The 25,472-nt window shown below is 38.2% G+C and overlaps 1 protein-coding gene across 3 annotated transcripts; it reads right to left on the reverse strand.

Annotated features, from left to right (window-relative positions):
- Nucleotides 1–2,898: 2,898 nt before the first annotated feature.
- Nucleotides 2,899–20,765, reverse strand: bmp2a (bone morphogenetic protein 2a). Of its 3 annotated transcripts, none has more exons than XM_028791656.2 (3): nucleotides 20,678–20,765; nucleotides 12,746–13,110; nucleotides 2,899–3,916 (listed from the first exon to the last, which is right to left on the reverse strand). In XM_028791656.2, the coding sequence occupies exons 2-3, from the start codon at nucleotides 13,101–13,103 to the stop codon at nucleotides 3,063–3,065; spliced, it is 1,212 nt and encodes a 403-aa protein (XP_028647489.1). In that variant the 5' UTR covers nucleotides 13,104–13,110; nucleotides 20,678–20,765; the 3' UTR covers nucleotides 2,899–3,062. The 3 variants fall into 3 exon arrangements, with proteins under 3 accessions (XP_028647489.1, XP_028647488.1, XP_028647487.1); XM_028791655.2 differs by lacking the exon at nucleotides 20,678–20,765 and adding an exon at nucleotides 13,817–14,771; XM_028791654.2 differs by lacking the exon at nucleotides 20,678–20,765 and having other exon boundaries at nucleotides 12,746–14,772.
- Between the last annotated feature and the right edge of the window lie 4,707 nt (nucleotides 20,766–25,472).

Below are 25,472 nucleotides of genomic sequence, written 5' to 3' on the forward strand. Positions count from 1 at the left end.
GTACCATGTCACTTTAAACAAATGAACGTCACATCTACTGACTGTATGTCAACACAACAGTCAAGATGGCCCCTTTTGGTAACAGTCAATAACGTGCAATCTGATGGAGCTGCTGATCTATGAGGAGCTAACACCTACGACAAGTTCCGCCATTTACCTGTGACCTCTTTTTTCCGTGTTATCATCTTACGTAAAACACGAGACATCACATCAACAAGTTTTTCTTGTGATTGCGAGTTGAAAACACCCCCATGGCTGCATTTATATGCATTGTACTTGCAGATGAGCATTCATTGGCCGTCGGCTCTCATGTGCACAGAGCCCACCCCTACAGCTAAAGACAAAGTCGTCTCTGTTTGATCTTATCGAGGGCAAGTCGTGGACTAATCTGGAGGGAGTCACATTATGTGGGAACGAACAGTCTCCGACTCACTAAGATTATGTCAAATGAAGGCTACGGCCGAAAATGTCTGGGGAAGTCACACAATGAGACATAGACATGACAGAATACGATAGAAGGCTGCCAATTTCACATTCTACAGCGCAGTTTGGTTTCTTGGCAGGCTTATGAAGATTTACAAAGCAATATTTATACAGTGGTGCCTCGGTTTGCGAGCATAATTCGTTCCAGAAACGTGCTTGTAATCCAAAGCACTCGTATTTCAAAGGGAATTTCCCCATAAGAAATAATGGAAACTCAGATGATTCGTTCCACGGCCCAAAAATATTCATACAAAAATGATTAATACAAAATATAAAGTAAAAATACATACAACAGATTAACCTGCACTTTACCTTTGAAAAGAATCGTGGCTGATGTGAGGAAGACGAGACGAGAGAAAGAGGAGTGTTATGGTGTTGGACGACTTTCACTCTAACTAACGGAATCCCTGCTGTCTGTTGGCTCACTGGGATCTTTCTCTTTTTTTGCGACTTTAACGAAGAGCGTATCCAATGACAGTTACTTCTGAGGATTTCGCAGAAATGTGACATGTGACATTCGGACTCGGGGTAGTCTAAAATGTCGAGATTCATCCAACTCTCAAAATCAAATTTTTTGGACGATTACAATACTTTCCCTATGAGAAAGTAAATCCGACTCAGATGATTCGTTCCACAACCCAAAAATATTCATAAAAAATGATTAATACAAAATATAAAGTAAAAATACATACAACAGAGTAACCTGCACTTTACCTTTGAAAAGAATCGTGGCTGGTGTGAGGGAGACGAGATGAGAGGAGGAGGAGGGTTATGGTGTAGGACGACTTTCACTCTAACTAACAGAATCCCTGCTGTCTGTTGGCTCACTGGGATCTTTCTCTCTTTTTTTGCGACTTTAACGAGGAGCGTATCCAATGACAGTTACTTTTGCCTCCTCTTGAGTATTTCGCGGAAATGTGACATTGCATTGGCGTTAGACAGATTCACCGCTCGCACACAAAATAAAAAATGCTTTACACACGCATACATGGTCACAATGCTGTAGTAAGCAGTATACGCTCACACGGGTGTTGACTATGTGACTGAGACCGAGCATGGGAGATGATTACCCACAATCCCGCAGCAAGAGAGAGAGAGAGAGAAGAACCATTGACTCTGTCATGATCACGTGACGCTCGGCATACAGAACGTATACATTCTACTCGTTTATTACAAATTTTTGCTCGTCTTGTAAAACACTCGCAGACCAAGTTACTCGCGATCCAAGGTTTTACCGTATAGGAAATTAAAAACGGGATTTTCAATTGGCGTTATTTCTAAAACGACTTTTGGGGGCAAGGCCTGGCTCACAACGTGAGGGTAAATATAAGCCCCTCCCAATGGGGGCGCCACATAAATGACTGGGCAATAAACAGTAAACAGCTGGTAGTCATCTTCAGATCTGTAATGTCAAACACTTCACACATCAAGTCTTACCAAAAGTCCTACCTTTAGTTGCAGAGTTTGTTTTGGTCGGCCAGTTCCGGGCGAATCTCCCCCTAGTCGGACCCGCAGATCTGCTCCACTTACGTTTCAGCCTAGTGCTGTCTTACGAGTTAACTTCTCAATTCAGCTTTTCAGGTTTAAAGATTGTGAACCATCACTCTTTAATAATAATAATAATAATTCTTGACATATATATTTAGGCACTTTTCTCACGACTCAGATTGCTTCAGTGAGTGGAGAGCCACTTCATCCACCACCGATGTGTAGCATCCACCTGGATGATTCGACGGCAGCCATTTTTGCGCTCACCACACATTAGCAGGTAAGTGCTGACGTAGTGAGAGAGACAGCCAATTGGAGACGGGGTGTAATTAGGGGGCCTGAATGACCAGACCGTGGTGGGCAATTTAGCCAGGGCATCAGGATACACCCTGCTCTTTACGAAGGAGACAGAACCTCGAGTTTTACGTCTCCGCCATTTTTTGCAGCACCCTGTCACTGCCACGGGGGCATTGGGATCCCCCACACATTCAGACCACAGGGTAAGCGCCCCCTGCTGGCCTCACCAACATCTTCTTCCAGCGACAAGCCAAGCTTTTCCTAGATGGTCTCCCATCCTAGTACTGGCCAAGGGGCCTGAACGTGCTTAGCTGCAGGTGGATGTCAACTATCTGGCATTTGAGTTTTGCGATAATCACGTGTTGCTCATCAATTTGAGTGTTTTTTTTGTTTTGTTTTTTAAAGAAAGTCACACAGTTAAAACATCTAAATGTTTTGGAATATTATGTACAAACCCTATATTTTCCTTATGATTACACATAAATACAAATTTGCTGTTTTCTAAAAAGTGGTTATAATAGAAATAAATACACAATAATCTGAGCATTATACTTCATGTGCTTCAATTTAACCCTTATAAAAAAAAATGTACATCTAAAAATACATTTAGAAATCATTTAAAAAGGAATAATTCTCTCTGATTAAAATATTTATTTTCCCAATTTGGAGTAGACATAAATATATATATATATATATACTTTTTTTTTTTTCAAAATAGTTGTTACTTTTAAATTTTTATATAAATAAAAAAAAGTCTTCATTGGGAAATATTAAAGTGTCGACACCACTGCTGCTTAGCGGCAGCCACAGCCCTCCACGACCATGTCCTGATAGTTCTTTAATACCACTTTTTCATATTCATCAAGGTATAGCATTGAAATTGCGCTGAGTTCTGTTGGCACGCAGCAGGCCTTAGGAATGTTTGCATTTACAGAGTTGACTAAAGTCTGCACGATGGCGTGATTTGTTGAGTTTAGATGGTCCGCCAAAGGAAACGGGCATTCTCCCTGGCAGTAGTAGGCATGGTATCCTGGAGGTGCAACTATCCAGTCATTCCACCCCACGTCACTGAAGTCCACATACAACGGATGCCTTCGACAGCTGGATTTGATCCTCTTTTTGTGTTTTTGCCTCGCTTGCCTCTTCTCCCTTTTATGGAGCACGTGTCCCTTGCCATCATGGCTAAACGTTACAAGTAAAGGCCTCATCTGCGGCCAGGTTTCTTCATCTTCATGTAAAGACCTGCTGATCCTCACATGTCTTTTGGAGTCCCTGCCCTCATTGTCTAAGTGGACAATTTCCACCACAAACCCATGGTTTGGATGTCTATGAGTGATCCATCTCATAATGGCAGGGCTAACATCAAAGCTTTCCCAAGAACTCTGGCTTTGATGTACAAGCTTGCTATCCAGAAGTCTTGTTATAGGCTCCTTTGATGAGGACGAGGAGGAGGAGGATGGTTTAATAACTTCATAAATGTTAATACGATGGTAGCCACTGGTGGAATTTGAAATGGCATCCAAGACTTGATTCCGAAAAATCCGGAGTTCGGCAGAAGTGATAAGCTCCTCCATGGGGATCGACGTAAGGTTGAAGTAGAACTGCTGAACGGTTTTCCCACTTGTGCCTGAGAGCCCTTCTAAGGATTCTGATGGAACAAACAAGAAAAAGAAAACAGCAATTATGTTATCAGTAAGAAACAGTGAAAAGTCAACTGTTACAGGCATGGATGCAGCCAATCTTCATTTACTTGTGTATTATGCCATCTTCGAGATGGCTGCTCAACTTCTTCTCACGTTCAAAGGAGAGTGCTATTAGTCAGGGGCCTCCCTGAACTCGACAGCATGACCCCAGAAATGATCCAAGATTTTACGGTGGCCACTTCATTAACAATTCAGGATTTTAACAAGGTTACTTAAAAGAAATTGGGATAAATTAATTTCAGAAAAAGCAATGCAATTACCCTTGCCTATTATCTAACAAATTGAGACCTCGATGAAAGTGCATTCTGGGATTTGGGAAAACATGTTTTAATGTTTTAATGGTACAAAAATAATTGAGACGAAGGTTAGAGAGTTGATGTTATAACTGCATCACCTACTTAAAATGGGCTATTTTTATCAATTCCCCCACTTGGAATTTTAATAGGTTGTGATGCCTGCTAATAATACTTGAAAAACACATTGATTTAGATAAAAAAAACATGTAATGAGAACATCTCACAAATGTTGGGCTCGTCATTCAAACTCATTCTGGTTCAGAAATAAGAAAAGATATCTTTACAACATAAAAAATATCTGAAAGGAAGGTTCACAGAGACGTTTCAGCAGCATCACCTACTTGTGAATTTCCCCTTGGGATTAATAAAGTATCTATCTATGTTAAGGTCGGCCATTTTTAATAATACCTTCATTAAATAATAATAATAATAATAATAATAATAATAATAATAATAATAATAATGCTTTGAATTTATATAGCACTTTTCTCACTACTCAAAGCGCTTAGTAATTGCAGGTTAAGGGCCTTGCTTAAGGGCCCAACAGAGCAGAGTCCCTACTGGCATTTATGGGATTTGAACTGGCAACCTTCCGATCACCAGAGCAGATCCCTAGCCTCAGAGCCACCACTCTGCCTATTTACAATTCTCATAGTATGTGAAGCTTGCTAATAATACTTAAAAACACGTTGTTTTAGATAATTTAAGAAACATTCTTTTTTCAGTAGAAATCAAAAATTGAAGAGAAGGTTAGAGATATGACGTTACATCGGCATGACCTACTTAAGGTCGGCCATTTTTAACATCACCTTCATTTAGAAGTTTAAGAGCTTGCGAAACTTGCTAATAATGCTTAAAAAACACATTGTTTTAAATAATTTAAGAAAAGTTATTTTTTCAGTAGAAATAAAAAATTGAAGAGAAGGTTAGAGACACGATGTTTCGGCAGCATCACCTACTTAAGGTCGGCCATTTTCAACAACATCTTCATTTAGAATTTTAAGAGCTTGCAAAACTTGCTAATAATGCTTAATAAACACATTGTTTTAAATAATTTAAGAAAAGTTATTTGTACAGTAAAAACAAAAGATTGAAGAGAAGGTTACATAGGCGACGTTTTAGCAGCATCACCTGCGGAAGGTCGGCCATTTTTAATAATACCTTCATTTGTGAATTTCCCCTTGGGATTAATAAAGTATCTATCTATCTATCTATTTAGAATTTTAATAGTATGTGAAGCTTGCTAATAATATTTAAAAATGCATTGTTTTAAATAATTTAAGAAAAGTTATTTTGTCAGTAGAAATAAAAAATTGAAGAGAAGGTTAGAGACATGATGTTTCAGCAGCATCACCTGCTTAAGGTCGGCCATTTTCAACAACACCTTCATTTACAATTTTAAGAGCTTGCAAAACTTACTAATAATACTTAAAAACACATTGCTTTAAATAATTTAAGAAAAGTTTCTTGTACAGTAAAAACAAAAAATTGAAGAGAAGGTTACATAGGCGACGTTTTGGCAGCATCATCTGTGTAAGGTCGGCCATTTTTAATAATACCTTCATTTGCGAATTTCCCTTTGGGATTAATAAAGTATCTATCTATCTATCTATCTATCTATCTATCTATCTATCTATCTATCTATCTATCTATCTATCTATCTATCTATCTATCTATCTATCTAATCCTGCCAACTACGCTATCTATCTATCTATCTATCTATCTATCTATCTATCTATCTATCTATCTATCTATCTATCTATCTATCTATCTATCTATCTATCTATCTATTTAGAATTTTAATAGTATGTGAAGCTTGCTAAAAATATTTAAAAATGCATTGTTTTAAATAATTTAAGAAAAGTTATTTTTTCAGTAGAAATAAAAAAATTGAATAGAGGGTTAGAGATATGATGTTACATCAGTATCACCTATGTAAAGTCGGCCATTTTCAACAACACCTTCATTTAGAATTTTAAGAGCTTGCGAAACTTGCTAATAATACTTACAAATGCAGGGTTCTAGGTAATTTAAGAAAAACGATTTTTTCAGTACAAATAAAAAATTGAAGAGAAGGTTAGAGAGACGACGTTTTGGCAGCATCACCTACTTAAGGTCGGCCATTTTCAATAACACCTTCATTTAGAATTTTAAGAGCTTGCGAAACTTGCTAATAATATTTAAAAACACGTCGTTTTAGATAAATTAAGGTTAAAAAAATGAGTGAAGAGACCGCCTCACAAATGTTGCACTCTTAATTCAAACTCATTCTGGCAGATTGGGCGCATAGTGGCGGAAAAATGGGGAAAATTATTTTAACGATATAAAAAAAACTATTTGAGAAGAAGGTTAGAAAGTCGACGTTTCAGCAGTATCACTTACGAAAGGTAGCCATTTTTAAGAATACCTCCTTTTTTGAATTTTTACGAGCTCATGAAACTTGCTAATAATACTTAATTTAAGAATACTTCATTTAAGAAAAGTTATTTTTTCAATACAAATGAAAAGTTGAAGGGAAGTTAAGAGAGTTGACATCTCAGCAGCATCACTGCGTAAGGTCAGCCATTTTCCTTTTTCTATGTTTACAATTTTAAGAGTTTGTGAATAATAATACATAAATACACGTTGTTTTAGATAAATTAAGGTTGAAAACATTTGTAAAGAAACCATATCACAAATGATGAGCTCTTGATTCAAACTCATTCTGATAGATGGGAGCACTGGGGGGATAAAAGAGACCACGTCTCGGCAGCATCACCTACGTAAGGTGGCTCAGGCCGTAAGCTTGTGAAATTTAACATACCTCTGTTCAGAATGTTAATACGATAGGTTGTGAAAGTTGCTAATAATTGTCGAAAAAACACATTTTTTAAGAGAAATTGAGTTTGATAAAATACGTAAAGTGAACATCTTGCGCTCAAACACAATGTGACATTTACTACAAGGGTCGTGCATGCTAAGTGCCACCACATCCAGAGCTTAGTGGATGATACTCACTAATGATACCTGAAAACAAATTTTAAGGTACAAAACAACATTTAAAGAGAGCATTTATAAAAACAAAAGAGCAATTTTGGGCTCTTAGTTTGACTGCATTGTGCCAAAGGGCATTCATTTATCATAAGGCTCAAACGTGCAGAACATTACAAGCAAGTCTGGCGTTTTATAGTTTGTGAAACGTGCTAAAGATACTTCACACATATTTTCAAGATACATTAGTGTTGTGAAATATTTAAAGTGAGTAAAACAGTTATTAGGCCCTGAGTGAAATTACATTGTGGTGTATCAGCTTGCATGCTTCTCCTGTGTGCTAAACATACCAGAACAAGGCAGGATTCCTTCTATTTGGTTTAAACGTAGGAATGATAATTAAAATAGGAAATTTTAAGGATTGGAAAAAAAAAAAAAAAAAAAAGATGTGTCTAGAGACCATCCGGTAATTCGGTTCAAACACATTGGGGGCAAGCGGTAGTCGGAGGCTCTGACAGGGCTTACAGTATGAAGAGGCAGTTAATGTATAACACAGTCTCCGAAGATATGCAAGTCAGACTATCATTTGCTAGCGCGTGCGTTCAAAGGCATGTCTAATCCTGTACATGCAACACACCAAGAAAGTAATAAATTTAACCGATCCCAACAACGGCACAAACACGCACACAAAATAACTGGTAATGGCAGTTGACACGACTTAATTGAGATCTGTTTTTTTTTTTTTTTTGCACAAGATGTTTCAAGGGTTACACCATCTCTTCAGAAGTCAAACTACAGAGCAGAGCCTGGCTTCAGAAATGGCAAGCTGCCACAGCAGGTTATTTATTCCCTGCCAAATACATGTCCTTTTAAGACCATTAACACAGCAACTAGACTGTATAGATCATTACCATGAAGCACATCTGTTATTTTCATAAAAATGATAAACGGCATTTGAGAATGAAGATATTTCATAATAGGTGGCAGCATATCACCTAATGATTAAGATTTAAGGCAGATACCTCGGACGTTAGGAGTCGACACTCACAGAAATTCTGGGCTGAAACGTGACGATGCAATAAGCAGCTTGCATTAATAGAACACAGAAGCATCTACATGATATTTTACATACATGTACCGGGAGGGGGTCTCCAAAGCTACCACGTGAACCATGTAAGACAGAATTGAACTGTAAGCCACGGGTAACGTGTCCTCAATGGCAAAACTGGACTGAGACAACTAAGATCATGCAAAGTCACTCTGAGCGTCTCATCAAAAGACACCTTCAGATCTGAGGGACACCCGGAGCTCTAATTTGTAGCAAAGTGGGATATATTTTATAACCTAATGTGTGAATTTACCTGCTGACATATGTGTGTATATAAATATATATATATATATATGTGTGTGTGTGTGTGTGTGCATGTGTGTATATATATATATATATATATATATATATATATATATATATATATATATATATATATATATATATATATATATATATATATATATATATATATATATATATATATATATATATATATATATATAAAATCCCACATGGGCGGCACGGTGGCGCAGTGGGTAGCGCTGCTGCCTCGCAGTTGGGAGATCTGGGGACCTGGGTTCGCTTCCCGGGTCCTCCCTGCGTGGAGTTTGCATGTTCTCCCCGTGTCTGCGTGGGTTTCCTCCGGGCGCTCCGGTTTCCTCCCACAGTCCAAAGACATGCAGGTTAAGTGGATTGGCGATTCTGAATTGTCCCTAGTGTGTGCTTGGTGTTTGTGTGTGTCCTGCGGTGGGTTGGCACCCTGCCCGGGATTGGTTCCCTGCCTTGTGCCCTGTGTTGGCTGGGATTGGCTCCAGCAGACCCCCGTGACCCTGTGTTCGGATTCAGCGGGTTGGAAAATGGATGGATGGAAATCCCACATGTTATGTATATTTCTATATGCTATATATATATATATACTTATATATATATAAATCCCACATATCATGCATACATATATATATATATATATATATATATATATATATATATATATATATATATATGTAGAGTACACATATATGCATGACATTTGTGGGATATATATATATATATATATATATATATATATATATATATATATATATATCCCACAAATGTCATGCATATATGTGTACTCTACATATATATATTGTTATGTATATGTAAGACTAAATGTAAGGTCTATTTGATGTTACAAATAATTGCATTGAATGTGTGATGTGCCTGCACCTTGGTATTAAGGCGCACGTTACTGCTGGAACTTGTTACACACATAAAATATTGGAAGCTTGATAATTGCTGCATTTGTGTCTGTCTTTATTAATATACTAGTATACTGTTGGTTTAAGTGTAAAAACACATATATATATATATATATATATATATATATATATATATATATATATATATATATATGTATACCTACATACAAACACACACACACATATATATATATATATATATATATATATATATATATATATATATATATATATATATATATATATATATATCCCACATATGTTATATATTTTTGTATATGCTATATATATACTTACATATATATATAAATCGCACATATGTCATGTATATATGTATATGCTATGTACATATATTATATATATATATATATATATATATATATATATATATATATATATATATATATATATATATATATATATATATATACATACTTACATACACACACATATACACACACACACACACACACACATATATATATATATATAAGGGACATATAGGGGACATTTTGATCAGCTATGTATTTTTATTAAAAAAAAAATTAAAAATGCTGCCCAGCTTGGGTGTTTCATTAAATCTATACTACCCTCTAGGGCTTGGCTAGGGTTAGGTGTACTTCATTTTTTTTCCATTTGCTGGTGAAAATCACCTGCTGGAGTCAAAACTTTAATTGTTTTCTTATCCCTTTTGCCAAAGAAACATTAGAGAACGTCTCATACATCATTCCAGGGGTGGAGGCCGACTTACACCCAAAAATACATTTTTTTTTTTTTTGTTGTTTTTAATTGGAGGTATCATTCAGTCATCGCTAACAGCAAAAGACACTGCTGTAAAAATGAACACATTAAATTGCTTAAGTGATACTTTTATACAGTAGGCTGATGCCTCATACAGATATCCATGTGAATGCCTGTACTTGTAATGTGCAGACCAACAAGACGTTCATGCAGCTCTCATGAAGGGAGCTTGTGCAGTACGGGAATTTCCTCTGAAAACAAAAACAACAACGAAACCAAAAGTTTACGATTGTGCAACTGCTATCTTACGTAGTTTAGTAGCCGGGAGGGATTTAGGAGTATATTAATAACCTCCGGCACCACTGAGGTGCAGTCTACAGTCACTTCTACTGAACAGTCGGCTCCCCTGGAGTTAAAGTTTGCCTTTTTTTTACATTAGGTTCCTCATGAAGAAGCCATTCATAGCATAAGGTTACACAGCATGTTAGGTGTTACTTGTTTTATTTTATTTTATTTTTTTAGAAAGGCTTCCCCCTGGTCATTCACATACAGGCTTATACACACTAAAAAATAAAAATAAAGGTTCTAAAATTGCACTTAACTGGGCTTGTGTGGCAGAACCACCCCTTGACAAAGCACCATTTCATCCTGGACACGGCTCTCTTTCCATATCAGATTGGTTCTTTGGGCTTTGAAAATATTTCTTGAATATATAAGTGGGCAGAATACCAAGAGATCAAGAAAACTTGAATTAGGGTATGCAGCGAAACTCCTTCCAGAACCCAGTGGAGTTTTAAAAATGTGCATTATCTACTTATGGAGCCTGTTACTAATCTAAATAAATAACACATCTTTCTGGAATGTTCAGGTGGATTGTTCTCTAGGGAGCCAAAATGGTTCCCCTAAGGCACTGCTGTGAAGAACCTCTCTTGACACCTTCATGTATAAGAAATGAGTGTAACTGAGACTGTGAGATAGATAGATAGATAGATAGATAGATAGATAGATAGATAGATAGATAGATAGATAGATAGATAGATAGATAGATAGATAGATAGATAGATAGATAGATAGATAGATAGATAGATAGATAGATAGATAGATAGATAGATAGATAGATAGATAGATTCTTCAAAATAAAGGTGCCAAAGAGGTTCTTCTTAGCAATGTCATAGTAGAACCATCACAAGAATGTTCCAAAGCCTTTATTAATTTTGATCAGTAACAGGCTCCATTAATAGATGATAACAGATTTCTGAAATAGCACTGGGTCCGTTATTTTAAAAATGATCACAACTCAGGTTCAGTTCAGTTTTTTTTTTTTTTTTGATCCTTCTACACTTTCAACACTTCTGTTTTGTCCTCATATTAGAAATCTTTTCAAAGTCTAAAGATCCCATTCCATAGGCAAAGAACTGTTCCCAGAATGAAATGGCTCTTTGTCAAGCATTGGTTCTACCCTTGCAACCCAGTAAAAGGCCATATTAGAACCTTTATTTTTAAGAGTGCATAAGCCAGTATGTGAATGACCTGGGGGAAGCCTTTCAAAAATAAATAAATAAATAAATAAATAAATAAATAAATAAATAAATAAATAAAACATGTAACAGCCAATGTGCTGTAACCGTATACTACGAATAGCTCCTTCATGAGGAACTTATGGTAAAAACAGCAAAAGTTTAACACCAGGGGAGCAGGCTGTTCACTAGTAGTGACTGTAAACTGCACCTCAGTGGGGCCAGAGGTTAGGCACGGGGTCTACATGGAACCATCAAACCCAGTAAAGTGCCAATACAGAGCCATATAGATAGATAGATAGATAGATAGATAGATAGATAGATAGATAGATAGATAGATAGATAGATAGATAGATAGATAGATAGATAGATAGATAGATAGATAGATAGATAGATAGATAGATAGAGCAAGGCAAATGTGCATAAGATGAATTTGAAATTGCTCCCCTACTGTCTATGTAAAGCACGTCTTTAAAAGCATTATATAAATGTGACTAGCTAATTGAATGCCACAGCCCCTTTAGCAGCTTATTTAATGTAAATCATTGACCCTGCTGCAGTATGCCACCTAGACGCTTAACCTTATCTTCAGGGTAGAGAATAATATACAGAGAGATGAAACGCAGACATAGAGATAAATTGGTAGATGCAAAAGAAGGATAGATAGATAGATAGATAGATAGATAGATAGATAGATAGATAGATAGATAGATAGATAGATAGATAGATAGATAGATAGATAGATAGATAGATAGATAGATAGATAGATAGATAGATAGATAGATAGATAGATGTGCGTGACCGTCCGCGGAGACAGCCTCGGCATACGTGCCTATGGAAATGCGGGCTATTTTGGCTACACGCCAGCGAAACGAGTCCAAGGCAAACATGCACTCCACGAAGCGCTGCAGCTCTTTTAGCAAAATCTTTAACTTGGGGGTCTGGTTACCTCCCTTACCTTCGTGGTGGAAGCTCCGGATGGTGTTGGCACGGCTCGCTGCTTTGTCCGATCCGTGTCCTGGCAGCGGTCCGGCTCTTTCCGCGCTCTCGTCTCCTTGACCCGCGTGCACGCGATACAGGTCCAACATGTATTGCGGTACCACGGCGTTCTTGCTGGGATGGGGTCTCCGCTTGAGGCCAAACATATTGAGTAATCGAAGTTCAAACTCATTTAAAATATCATCGGAATGTTGCGGACTTTGTCGCCCAGATTCGCTGAACTTCCTTCGTCCGACCTCCGGAATGAGTCCGACGGAGCCTCCGAGCAGCACCTGGCAGAGCAGAAGCACCATGAGAGCGCGGACCCCGGCGACCATGATCAATCTGTACCGGAGAGAGAACATAGCGTCAGAACTTTAGAGAAACTCCGCCGTTTGCGTCAGGTATATTCACAAAATGAATGGATGAAAAAAAAAACAAAAAAAGAGAGCCTCGACAAAATATCTTACAGTTCCAGATATGATCATAAAAACAGGAAACAAGTCTAAATTTGTTTCAGGTGGATTCAAAGCACCAGTAGGATAAACTCAAAAAGGCAGAAATGTTCTTTGATGTAGGAAACAAGATGTATTAAAGAAAAAAAAAGTTCCAGTTGGCTACAAATGAAACGGGAGAAAACAGATAAGAATTAAAGGGGATATGGGTTAAATAGAGGCGTCATAAAAAAAATGACAGAAGTGGATTAAAATAAAAGGAAAAAGATAAAAAGAAGTGGGGAGAAAGAAGGGAAACCACAGATAGAGGCGTACGTGTACAAGAACAAAATGAAACAAAAAAATGAAAGAAATAAAAGGTAATATTTGTCTTTGTAGCTGTCTGTACAGAGAGTTAGAAAAAAAAGATAAATGGGTGCCAGGACTACACAAACATGGTAAAGCAAGTAAATGAGCGTATTGCACGTGTGTAGTTGAAGCTTATTTACAAGAAAGGTGTTGTTGTGTCTGCTATTGGATTAGATCATAGAGTCGCAGGCAGACAGGCATACAGGTGTTACATCTACAGTGGCCAAAAGCTCAAAGAGGTCGGCTACCTTTACAGAGCAGTCGATCGACTAAGAAGCACTCTCTGACACGTCCATTGAAACGATCTCCTCATGGGGAAAAAGAGGAGACGCAGTTAAGAGACATTTTTATACATCCAAAAGACGCGTTCCCTTGTAAAGAGAAGTTTTTTGGGTCGCATCCGTCGTCCTCAATCCGAAAAAGCGTGGTAACCTCCTTTTTTTTTTTTTTTTTTTTTTTTAGTCACATACACAGCAAGGCGATATCATGTTAATTAGTCCAGGTAAATACAAATATAAAAATAATGATATCTTTTTTAATCAAGCAAAAAAAAAAAAAAAAAAAGGTCGCGTTAGGTTGGGAGGCGCGATCTGAATCGCAGCGTTAACTCATTTCCATTTACAAGCCCGTGAGTGTCTCGCTTTTTTTTTTCCTTTCAAAATCTGCAGTTACCTACAAGGAAGCGTTGCGTCCAACCTCTGGTTTTCCTGCTTTGTAGTCCGATTTTTTCCACATTACTTGGTGTTACTCCACACAGCTATTCTGCATAAAATAGAGAGCCTCCACAGCACAGCCCGCCTCTTCTTACACATATTTTCAGCAGCTGTGAAGTCAGTAGGAGAGAAATAAACCGAGCCAAAACGTTTTTTCTGGGATAAAAATATCAAACTTGAGTTTTCTTTCCTCCAGAGAGAGGATCGAAAAGCAACAATCCTACAAGAGTTAGAAGCAGAGGCGACGCTTGTATTTTTTTTTCTCTTTTGATTTCTTCTGGGTCCGCTGAACTACAAGAAGAAACGTCTGCGGAGTGAAGCTGCTCGTTTCCAAAATCCAGCGATCGCACTTTTTCAAGTGTCTCTCTCTTAGCGTGCAAGGGCTCACTATACTGAATTAAGTGAGTTTTTTGATGCGTTCTTTTGTTGCTGTGATGTCACCACCGCAGGCTGTCAATCAAGCGGCCCGAGCCAAGGGCGCCTCCTGCTACTTACAAACTTCACAAACTTCTCTCTCTCTCTCTCTTGATCGCGCGCTCGCTCCCTCCCTCCCTCCCTTCCTTCCTCACACACACACACACACACACACATAAAGCGCCTGTGGCACTTGTAGGTGCGGTAACATACATAGACGTACAGTATATAAAATCAACTATTCTTTACTGTTTCACATCAAGTGACTGGTAACTTGTGTGGATTTTCGTTACGTTGTATATATTTACTTTTTCATTACGACAGAGCCTATCCGGACAGCGTCGGGCGCTACAGGTATGAATTATTATTATGACGCCTTTATCCCAGACGACTTACATCTACCATATAATTAATTATATTTCTTTTTGTTCTTTCAGTAGAAGCATAAGCAGGTGAAGGGGAGCGCTCATGGTCACACAGCGCCAGTAGTGCGATTTGAACCAAAACCTCGGGGTTTGCCACCCTGCCTGGAATCCTTTTCGTAAACACTCTGTCGTGATAAAACACACACACACACACACACGGTCTCTATATTGTATTGAAAGACTTTCGTGGATTTTGACCCCCAGCCCATAAAAAGTCACTGCTGCTCTACGTTGGTACAAACGGGGTATGGTTCTGCTTATGGGCGGATCTACCATCAGGGTGACTCGTGTGAGTGCCCTGGGGTCCTGGTCGTCAATGAGCCAACAAAAAACGAGTCACAATTTTTTATGTTTCAGTAGCGCCTCCCACTCATCAATATAAGATACGAAAAATATCACACTTAAAACTTGAAGAGCCCCCCCCCCCCCCCCCCCCCCCCATAATATCATCACGCTCAGACCTCCACCTAATGATATAATATGCTGATAATGTGTGCAGTCAAAACTCCAAGGGGGACCCCATCCCCGCATCCACACAGTGTGCGAATAACATTGCATGTTTTAATCTCCAAAGGGGACCCCCTACAAATGGCATCACACTTGAAACTCCAAGGGGGACCCTCCGTCAATGAATAAGAGTGCGCATGAAAATCTAAGGAGGACCCTGACCCCACTATATGAATAACATGGCGCTAAAATATCGTTGTGCATGAAACTTGAAGGGGGACCTCCGATAGATAGATAGATAGATAGATAGATAGATAGATAGATAGATAGATAGATAGATAGATAGATAGATAGATAGATAGATAGCGTAGTTGGCAGGATTAGATAGATAGATAGATAGATAGATAGATAGATAGATAGATAGATAGATAGATAGATAGATAGATAGATAGATAGATAGATAGATAGATAGATAGATTATAGCATAGTAGGCAGGATCAGATAGATAGATAGATAGATAGATAGATAGATAGATAGATAGATAGATAGATAGATAGATAGATAGATAGATAGATAGATAGATAGATAGTGTAGTTGGCAGGATTAGATAGATAGATAGTAGTAGATAGATAGATAGATAGATAGATAGATAGATAGATAGATAGATAGATAGATAGATAGATAGATAGATAGTGTAGCTGGCAGGATTAGATAGATAGATAGATAGATAGATAGATAGATAGATAGATAGATAGATAGATAGATAGATAGATAGATAGATAGATAGATAGCGTAGTTGGCAGGATTAGATAGATAGATAGATAGATAGATAGATAGATAGATAGATAGATAGATAGATAGATAGATAGATAGATAGATAGATAGATAGATTATAGCATAGTAGGCAGGATCAGATAGATAGATAGATAGATAGATAGATAGATAGATAGATAGATAGATAGATAGATAGATAGATAGATAGATAGATAGATAGATAGATAGTGTAGTTGGCAGGATTAGATAGATAGATAGATAGATAGATAGATAGATAGATAGATAGATAGATAGATAGATAGATAGATAGATAGATAGATAGATAGATAGATAGATAGTGTAGCTGGCAGGATTAGATAGATAGATAGATAGATAGATAGATAGATAGATAGATAGATAGATAGATAGATAGATAGATAGTGTAGTTGGCAGGATTAGATAGATAGATAGATAGATAGATAGATAGATAGATAGATAGATAGATAGATAGATAGATAGATAGATAGATAGATAGATTATTAATCCCAAGGGGAAATTCACAAATATATGATATATATATATATAATATATATATATATATATATATACTATATCCATCCATTTTCCAACCCGCTGAATCCGAACACAGGGTCACGGGGGTCTGCTGGAGCCAATTCCAGCCAACACAGGGCACAAGGCAGGGTACCAATCCCAGGCAGGGTGCCAACCCACCGCAGGACACACACCCACACACCAAGCACACACTAGGGCCAATTTAGAATCACCAATCCACCTAACCTGCATGTCTTTGGACTGTGAGAGGAAACCCACGCAGACACAGGGAGAACATGCAAACTCCACGCAGGGTGGACCCGGGAAAGCAGCGCTACCACTGCGCCACCGTGCCGCCCATATATATATATATATATATAATATATGACTAACAGTCTAAACTCTAAGGGAGACCCCACGTCCCTCTAGCGATATATAATATATAAATAACATCTCACTCAGAACTTGAAGAGGGTCCACCCCCCACGAATACCATTGTGCTCAAACATCCCCATATGGGTATAATATACCAATAATTCCAAGGGGGACCCCAACCCATCCCTTCAGTATAATAAAGTATGAATCCCACTGCACTCACAACACCAATGGAGACCCCAGCTCCCCCTATCGATATAACATATAAATAACAGACCCCACCCCCGCTCATCAATATAATATATTGCCACTCAAAATTCCAAGAGGACATAGAGGTCAAGTGTTGGGGGGGTGTGAAGTAGTAATGCGTTTTGACACTCTAGGGCCTGTGGGGGTCTTATTCTGGCCTTGGCTCTACTCTAATGAAGACCTCCGCTTCGCCTGTGTTATTGGATGCAGGAAGAGCCCCTTTAAAAACAGGACCCCCTTAGTCCTTATTAAATCTGCTCCGTCCTATTCACGGTTATTTACAGAGCCTGTCACAGATGTAAATGAAGAACCGTTCAGAATCAGAATCAGAAGTCACTCGATTGGCCAGGCACTCTAACGTGTGTATAAAAAAGATAAAATCAAATAAAATATGAAGTTAAAAAAATTGGGTGGATGGATCAATGACCGATTATGGAGCCAGTCACTGATCTAAATAAAAAAGGATGTATCAGGGACCTTCATGTGGATGGCTCTCTGGGGAACCATAAATGGCAGCCATTTTCGCACCAGTATGTGCTCACCACACTTTAGCTATTAGGTGGTAACATGGGCTGAGAGAGAGAGAAAGAGAGAGCTAGACAATTAGAGACAGGGGGTGATCAGGGCGCCCAGATGGACAAGATCATGATTTAGCCAGAACATCAGGGGACGACAATCAGAAGATGCCCAGGGATCTTTTATGAAGACCTCAGCTTTATGTTTCTTCCCAAGGACAGCAGCACCATTTTACAGCACCGTGTCTCCACCACTGCGGACTTGGGCATTGGGTATTCCACACACATACCACGGGGTGTAAGCGGCCCCCTTACGGACCTCACCAACAGTGATTGCAGCGGCAACCCAAGCACTTGTTGGACCCAAACATGGGTTACCTGTCCTGAAGTGCAAGGCTAGTGGTGTGCCAGGGTCCTGAGTGGTAGAGATGGAATGTTTTACTGCTTGGAAGTGCGTAAGTGTGGTTGTAGTGTGATGTATAGTGCGCCTTACAGGCTTATTACCCTGCTGGGGTTCCGTACAGTGAATGATCCAATTTTTGATTTAGCACATTTTGAGAAGGTATATATATATATATATATATATTTGGATTAACACTTACTAACCCCACATTAACGGAATGACAGCTAAATACAAAATGCAGCACACTCTTCAAATCATTCGTCCATTCATTCCATTTCCAAACGGGTTGCAGAGAAGCTGGAGCCAACCCCAGCAATCATCTGCAGTTAGACAGGATCAGCCCCTGGAAATGGCACCGGCCCATCGTGGGGTGAATACACTGCCTCACAAACACACACACACACACACACACGGGGGCCAGTTTACCAAAGCTGCATGTCTTTAAAGTGTGGGACAGCAGGAGGACACGGGGGGAACATGTGAACTCCATGCAGGCAGAACCTGAGTAAAACTAAAGGCTTTAGAATGGCACTTTACTGGGTTGTGTGGTACAACAACTGCCCGATAAAAAATATGGAATGGGACCTTTGGACTCGGAAAAGATTTCTAAGGATGGAAAGCTAAAAAGAAACTTGAACTTGTAGTTTGACGGCCCAGCAGGTGCTACAAAAAAAAACCAAGAAGACCTGAAGTTAACCTGTGTTTCTGTATGTAGGAAGAGCCCCATTTTGCAATCGGGGACCCACTGGTGTTTCACAGATGTAACATCTATGTTGGCGCATGCGCATATCCGGGCCAATTTTGCTTCGCCGATCCGCCCATCTTTGGACTGTAGGAGAGAGAGAATCGGAAACCCCACACGGACACAGGGAGAACATGCCTGCCTTGCAGCCTCTGCTTATTAGGATGAGCTCCAGCTTCTCTACAACCCTTCGCAGGGATAATGAATGGATGGATCAAAGGTTATTTATGGAGCCCGTTACTAATCTAAATAAAGGACCCTCATGTGGATGGTTCTCTCTATTTTTTTTTTTTTTTTTGGTGCCCCTATATGGCACTGCCCTGAAGAACCACTTTTGAGCGCCTACGTGTTGTTTGTGTAAGATTCCTTCCGAAAGGTTTTACTTCTATTATTGTGTTGTTTTTTTTAGTTACCCCGAAACAAAAGGTTGATTCAATCTCCACATTACGTTATTATTAAGTGTAACTCGAACTGATTGATTTGGAAAGAGAATAAACCTGAACGTTACAGGAAGGGCTTTCCCGCACAAAGAGAGCTAAAGCGGGCACGTTTCGCGTCGGCGTTTATGTGTTTCACTTGGGTATCAAAGTTTGAATTGAAGTCACTTTGCCAGAGCGCTATAAAATCTGGAAAACGAAGCGACCCCCCTCCACCCCCTTCACATTTGTTTCGCATTTCAAAACTTTAAAGCGTCCCGATTTCAAAAGTATAATAACACGTTATAAAATGAAACGCTAAAAGGAAGACAACACCTGTATACGAAACCTACCACAATTGTTTTCGAGTTCATTCGCTGTCGTCTGTTTCGGTGGTCGACACCTGGCTGAGCTTTTAACGACATAAAAAGCGTAGCCTTTCACCGAAACGCGTGTTTTTACATTAAAACGCGGCGTTCTGTCTACCGATTCGTTTGCTTTTTTTTTTTCCTTTCACCGCTAACAGTTAAAAATGCTGCAAAGTCCACCAACACAAAGCACTTCATACATTCAAAAAAAGAAACGCGATTTTCTCTTTAAATCCTCTGAATGGAAATGTGACAAAATTAGACGCAGTGCGCCTACATGTGGAGAGATTAAGAAAATCAGATCACATGTGTATTAAACAAACAATGATCCATTGTGCAATTGACTCAGAGAGAAGAGTAAAAATAATTCGACACTGCTAACCCAAATCGGATTAGCCGCCGCATAGCTACTGACAATCTTTTATTTGTCGAGGGTTTTCTCACTTTCTTTTCTAAACCAGGTGATGACGTCCAGTAAAGCGCGTTAGAAAAGATTAAAGGTGCATTAAAAAAAAAAAAAGAATGGAAACTTAGAAGCGCGGGTTGTCTCCAGTGCAAACGATCGTTACAAGACGCGAAGCTGTGTGCGCAAAAGCCGCCCGATTTCGTCCCGTCCGGCTGGATGTTTCTGGGGTCACAAACGTCAATGCTATAATTAGTGAAAGAAAAAAGAAAGAAAAACGTGGCACGCGCGTTAATAAAATGATAACAGGTATTAATTTTTTTTAAAAATGTACCTGATTTTAGGAAAGGATCAGCGGGCTGGTCCAAGTGAAGCATTCTCACCGTCCGGAATCGGAGATATTCAAGAAAAAGAAAAGAAGAAGAAAATACGATATATATTTTTTTTTACTTTGACGTTTACTTTTCTCGATTTTCCCGTCTCTGTCCATCAAAGAGAGAGACTCGGCTTGACTCTCCAGGTAACTGCGATCTCGCCGCTCTGTTCACACTCACACGTTTAAAGCTCATCCTTAACTCTCGTGCGCCGGTGAAAAGTGCAGCGCTGTTCCATCTCCCGGATTCACGAAGAGTGTGCCTAGCGATGCCACCCAGTCTGCGCCTCTCTTGTGAGGCGTTTTTGTTTTGGAAACACCACGTAAGCTCCCCCGCAGGGTGCTGTTTCTATTTGCTTGTTTGTTTGTTTGTTTGTCTGTTTTTTTTAACCGAAGCCCCCCCCCCCCCCCCCCAAAAAAAATCCACCAGATACTGGAGCAGCCAGCGCCTTTCGTCGGCTGCGGAGCGCTTCATTGTGTGATTTGCTATAATCAACTCTAAAAGTGTATGTATTGGGGGCAGGGGTGTCATTAAAAAAAAAAGAGAAAGAAGCTTATCGCGACACAAGTCAACATTTTGTAGTCGTTGATTAGATTTCTTTTTCCGTACATCCATAAAATACTTAAAATACTCGGCTTACTTTAAATCACCACTACACTGGATTGTGTGCTTCCTTGTTGAACCATTGCTTGACAAAGGAAAATGTCATTTTGGGATGGGTCTCTGTACGCCGCATGGCATTAAGAGTCTGCGTTTTGAGAAAAATGTCCTAATTTTTTGGAAGAACAAGGGATCTTTGATTTATAGTAAGGTCACCAGGACACAAACAAATATTAGTTAAATACACTTAATTCAGTAATGGACAGTGGCTCCACACAAGTACTGTATGTTCAGAGGGATGCCAACAGGGAACCAGTTTTGGTCCCCAAAAGACCCATCCACGTGAAAGTGCCAGCAAGAACGGATCCGTAACAGGCTCCGTACAGTATTTAACCATGCGTATCACTCTTTAATTTAATATTGTTTTTTATCAATATGCTGCTGGAGTATGTGAATTTCCCCTTGGGATTAATAAAGTATCTATCTATCTATCTATCTATCTATCTATCTATCTATCTATCTATCTAATCCTGCCAACTACACTATCTATCGATCTAATCCTGCCAACTACGCTATCTATCTATCTATCTATCTATCTATCTATCTATCTATCTATCTATCTATCTATCTATCTAATCCTACCAACTACACTATCTATCTATCTATCTATCTATCTATCTATCTATCTATCTATCTATCTATCTATCTAATCCTACCATCTACGCTATCTATCTATCTATCTATCTATCTATCTATCTATCTATCTATCTATCTAATCCTGCCAACTACACTATCTATCGATCTAATCCTGCCAACTACGCTATCTATCTATCTATCTATCTATCTATCTATCTATCTATCTATCTAATCCTACCAACTACACTATCTATCTATCTATCTATCTATCTATCTATCTATCTAATCCTACCATCTACGCTATCTATCTATCTATCTATCTATCTATCTATCTATCTATCTATCTATCTATCTATCTATCTATCTAATCCTACCATCTACGCTATCTATCTATCTATCTATCTATCTATCTAATCCTACCAACTACACTATCTATCTATCTATCTATCTATCTATCTATCTATCTATCTATCTATCTATCTAATCCTACCATCTACGCTATCTATCTATCTATCTATCTATCTATCTATCTATCTATCTATCTATCTAATCCTACCAACTACACTATCTATCTATCTATCTATCTAATCCTACCATCTACGCTATCTATCTATCTATCTATCTATCTATCTATCTATCTATCTATCTAATCCTACCAACTACACTATCTATCTATCTATCTATCTATCTATCTATCTATCTATCTAATCCTACCATCTACGCTATCTATCTATCTATCTATCTATCTATCTATCTATCTATCTATCTATCTAATCCTACCATCTACGCTATCTATCTATCTATCTATCTATCTATCTATCTATCTATCTATCTATCTATCTATCTATCTATCTAATCCTGCCAACTACACTATCATCTACCTATCTATCTATCTATCTATCTATCTAGATGCTGATGGATTTGTGAAATACCAATGGGTTCCCATTTTTATAAGGACTTTCAGTGCATACAGTAACACCAACTAAGTCCATGTTTTCCTGTCTGTTAGGGTCCTGCTAGGTAGCCTAACACACAAAAAAAATTTCATTTTTTACTTTCTCGTATAGGAAGTATAGAGAAAGTATTGTAATCAACGTCAAGATTTTGATGAATTTTGACATGTTAGACCTCCCTGATTTTCTCGTATATGAAGGGAAAGTATCGAAATCAACTAAAAATTCCATTTCAAGATTTTGGAAGGGGCCGGCTTGACCGTTGTGGTCGACATACAGTCAAGTAAATGTGACGTTCATTTGTTTAAAGTGACATGGTAAGGTGAATGTGGTCGGCCTATGTGACATACCCCACAAGTAGAGGTCGTGTAATTTGACATCAGATTTACTGACCCACTTAATGACTTTCTGATAGACTTACTGTGTAGTGTTAGAAGATGTTGGTTATACATTTATTAATTATTAAACTACTTTGATTTTTTACTTTCTCATATACCAAGTATAGGGAAAGCATCGTAATCATCCAAAGATTCAATGCCAAGATTTTGATGAATTTCGACATGTTAGACCTCCCTGATTTTCTCGTATATGAAGGGAAAGTATCAAAATCAACTAAAAATTCCATTTCAAGATTTTGTAAGGGGCCGGCTGACCATTGTGGCCGACATACAGTCAGTAAGTGTGACGTTCATTTCTTTAAAGTGACATGGTAAGGTGACTGTGGTCGGCTTATCTGACAAACCCCACGAGTAGTAGAGGTCGTGTAATTTGACATCGGATTTACTGACCCACTTACTGACTTTCTGATAGACTTACTGTGTAGTGTTAGAAGATGTCGGTTATACATTTATTAATGTTTACACTACATTGCTGTTTTACTTTCTCATTTACGAAGTATAGGGAATGTATTGTAATCGTCCAAAAATTTCATTTCGAGATTTTGATGAATCTCAATGTTTTAGACCTCTCTGACTTTCTCGTATATGAAGTATAGGGCAAGTATTGGAATCCTCCAAAGAATTCCATTTTGAGATTTTGATGAATCTCGATGTTTTACATCTCCCCGAGTCCGAAAATACTGTTTTTGCAATTACTTCTGTGTGGGTGTGTGTGTGTGTAAACACGATAACTTGAGTACCCTTTCACTCAGGTCAACCAAATTTTGCCTACAAGTATTAGGTACAAAACATAGATTTCTATCCACCTTTGGGGTATTTCTGTTAACCGGAAGTGAAACCTTACCTTTTATTCATGCAGCTGGAGAGTCCAATTTATTCAACTTTACTTTTATAATAATTGTTCAGTAAATTATTAATTTGATTTGTTGTTGATGGTTCTTTAATGAACATAATATAAAAATTGTGGTTTATTCCTCAAATATCCATCCCAATTTCTGAGTATATGAGAAAGTTGAGGGGAGGCCACACCTGATTGTCTTTCTACGTATCAGGAAGTTTTTCAAAGCACAAAGAAGTGACTCCATAAGCAAAGAATGCTTCCCAGAATGCAATGGTGTTTTGTCAAGAATTGGTTCCATGAGGAACCATGCAAACCAGTAAAGAACCATAAAGGGCCATTAAAGAAGCAGCATTTCTAAGAGTGATTGTGTTTAGAAAATATAGCTAAGGGAAATTATACAAATGTTTCAGAATAGAATCTAAGTAACTCTATCCCTTTCATTAAACTTAAATTATATTTGTTTGTTAAACTTTTTAAAATGTTAATATTTATTTAGTTTAGGGTACATGTTTTTCTTATGGCAATCCAACTGAACCTTATTTTGCTACATTCTAATAAAAACTGTGAACAGTGGTTCAATCTAATAGATGCACGTAGCATACATTTTTGCTTGAGCATGGACTTGTTCACTGTTTTTGGTATTAATTACTTTTAATTTGTTTTTTAAAATCTTTAAAAATGATTTCTTATATATAATCTTCTGCAACTCTGTGATGGTCAGTGCAGTTTTCTACAGCGTGGTGTGCCGGGCTGGTAACTTCACTTCAGGAGCGGCCCACCGAATGCACAAGCTAATTAAAAGTGCAGACTCAGTTATGGGATGCCAACTGGACCTGCTGGAGGTCTTAGTGAAGCAGAGAATGAAGACAAACCCGAGTGCCATTATGAAAATAGCTGCATGTCTTCTCTCATTGGCGTACCCACACTAAGGACTTTCAACCAATGAATTATTTGGCAGAGGTGTGGGAAGAAGGGGGGGGGGGTTCCCGCATAGCACCTCACTTGGGACTGGGACGGCCAAGTCAGAAGTTTTCTTTTTTTTTTTTTAAATCTCTTCCTTTTTTTATTCATTCTTGTCTATGGTGTGTGTGTGAATTGATTATTTATTTAAACAGATCAAATAAATACATAAAGAGCTTCTGTGAAAAGACAATTTTCCCATAGAGACAAATAGAGCTTTATCTATCAGATATATAGTGTCTTGCATATCTATCTTAAATTAAATACACACATTAAACATCCCCAATAGTTCAGATTATCATGACTTGTACTCACAAATTTGAAGTGAGGACCCCAATTGTATTTTAAAAATCTGCCATTTCTGGAT

The sequence above is a fragment of the Erpetoichthys calabaricus genome, chromosome 15 (genome assembly GCF_900747795.2).
Source record: "Erpetoichthys calabaricus chromosome 15, fErpCal1.3, whole genome shotgun sequence".
In the NCBI taxonomy this organism is placed as follows: domain Eukaryota; kingdom Metazoa; phylum Chordata; class Cladistia; order Polypteriformes; family Polypteridae; genus Erpetoichthys; species Erpetoichthys calabaricus.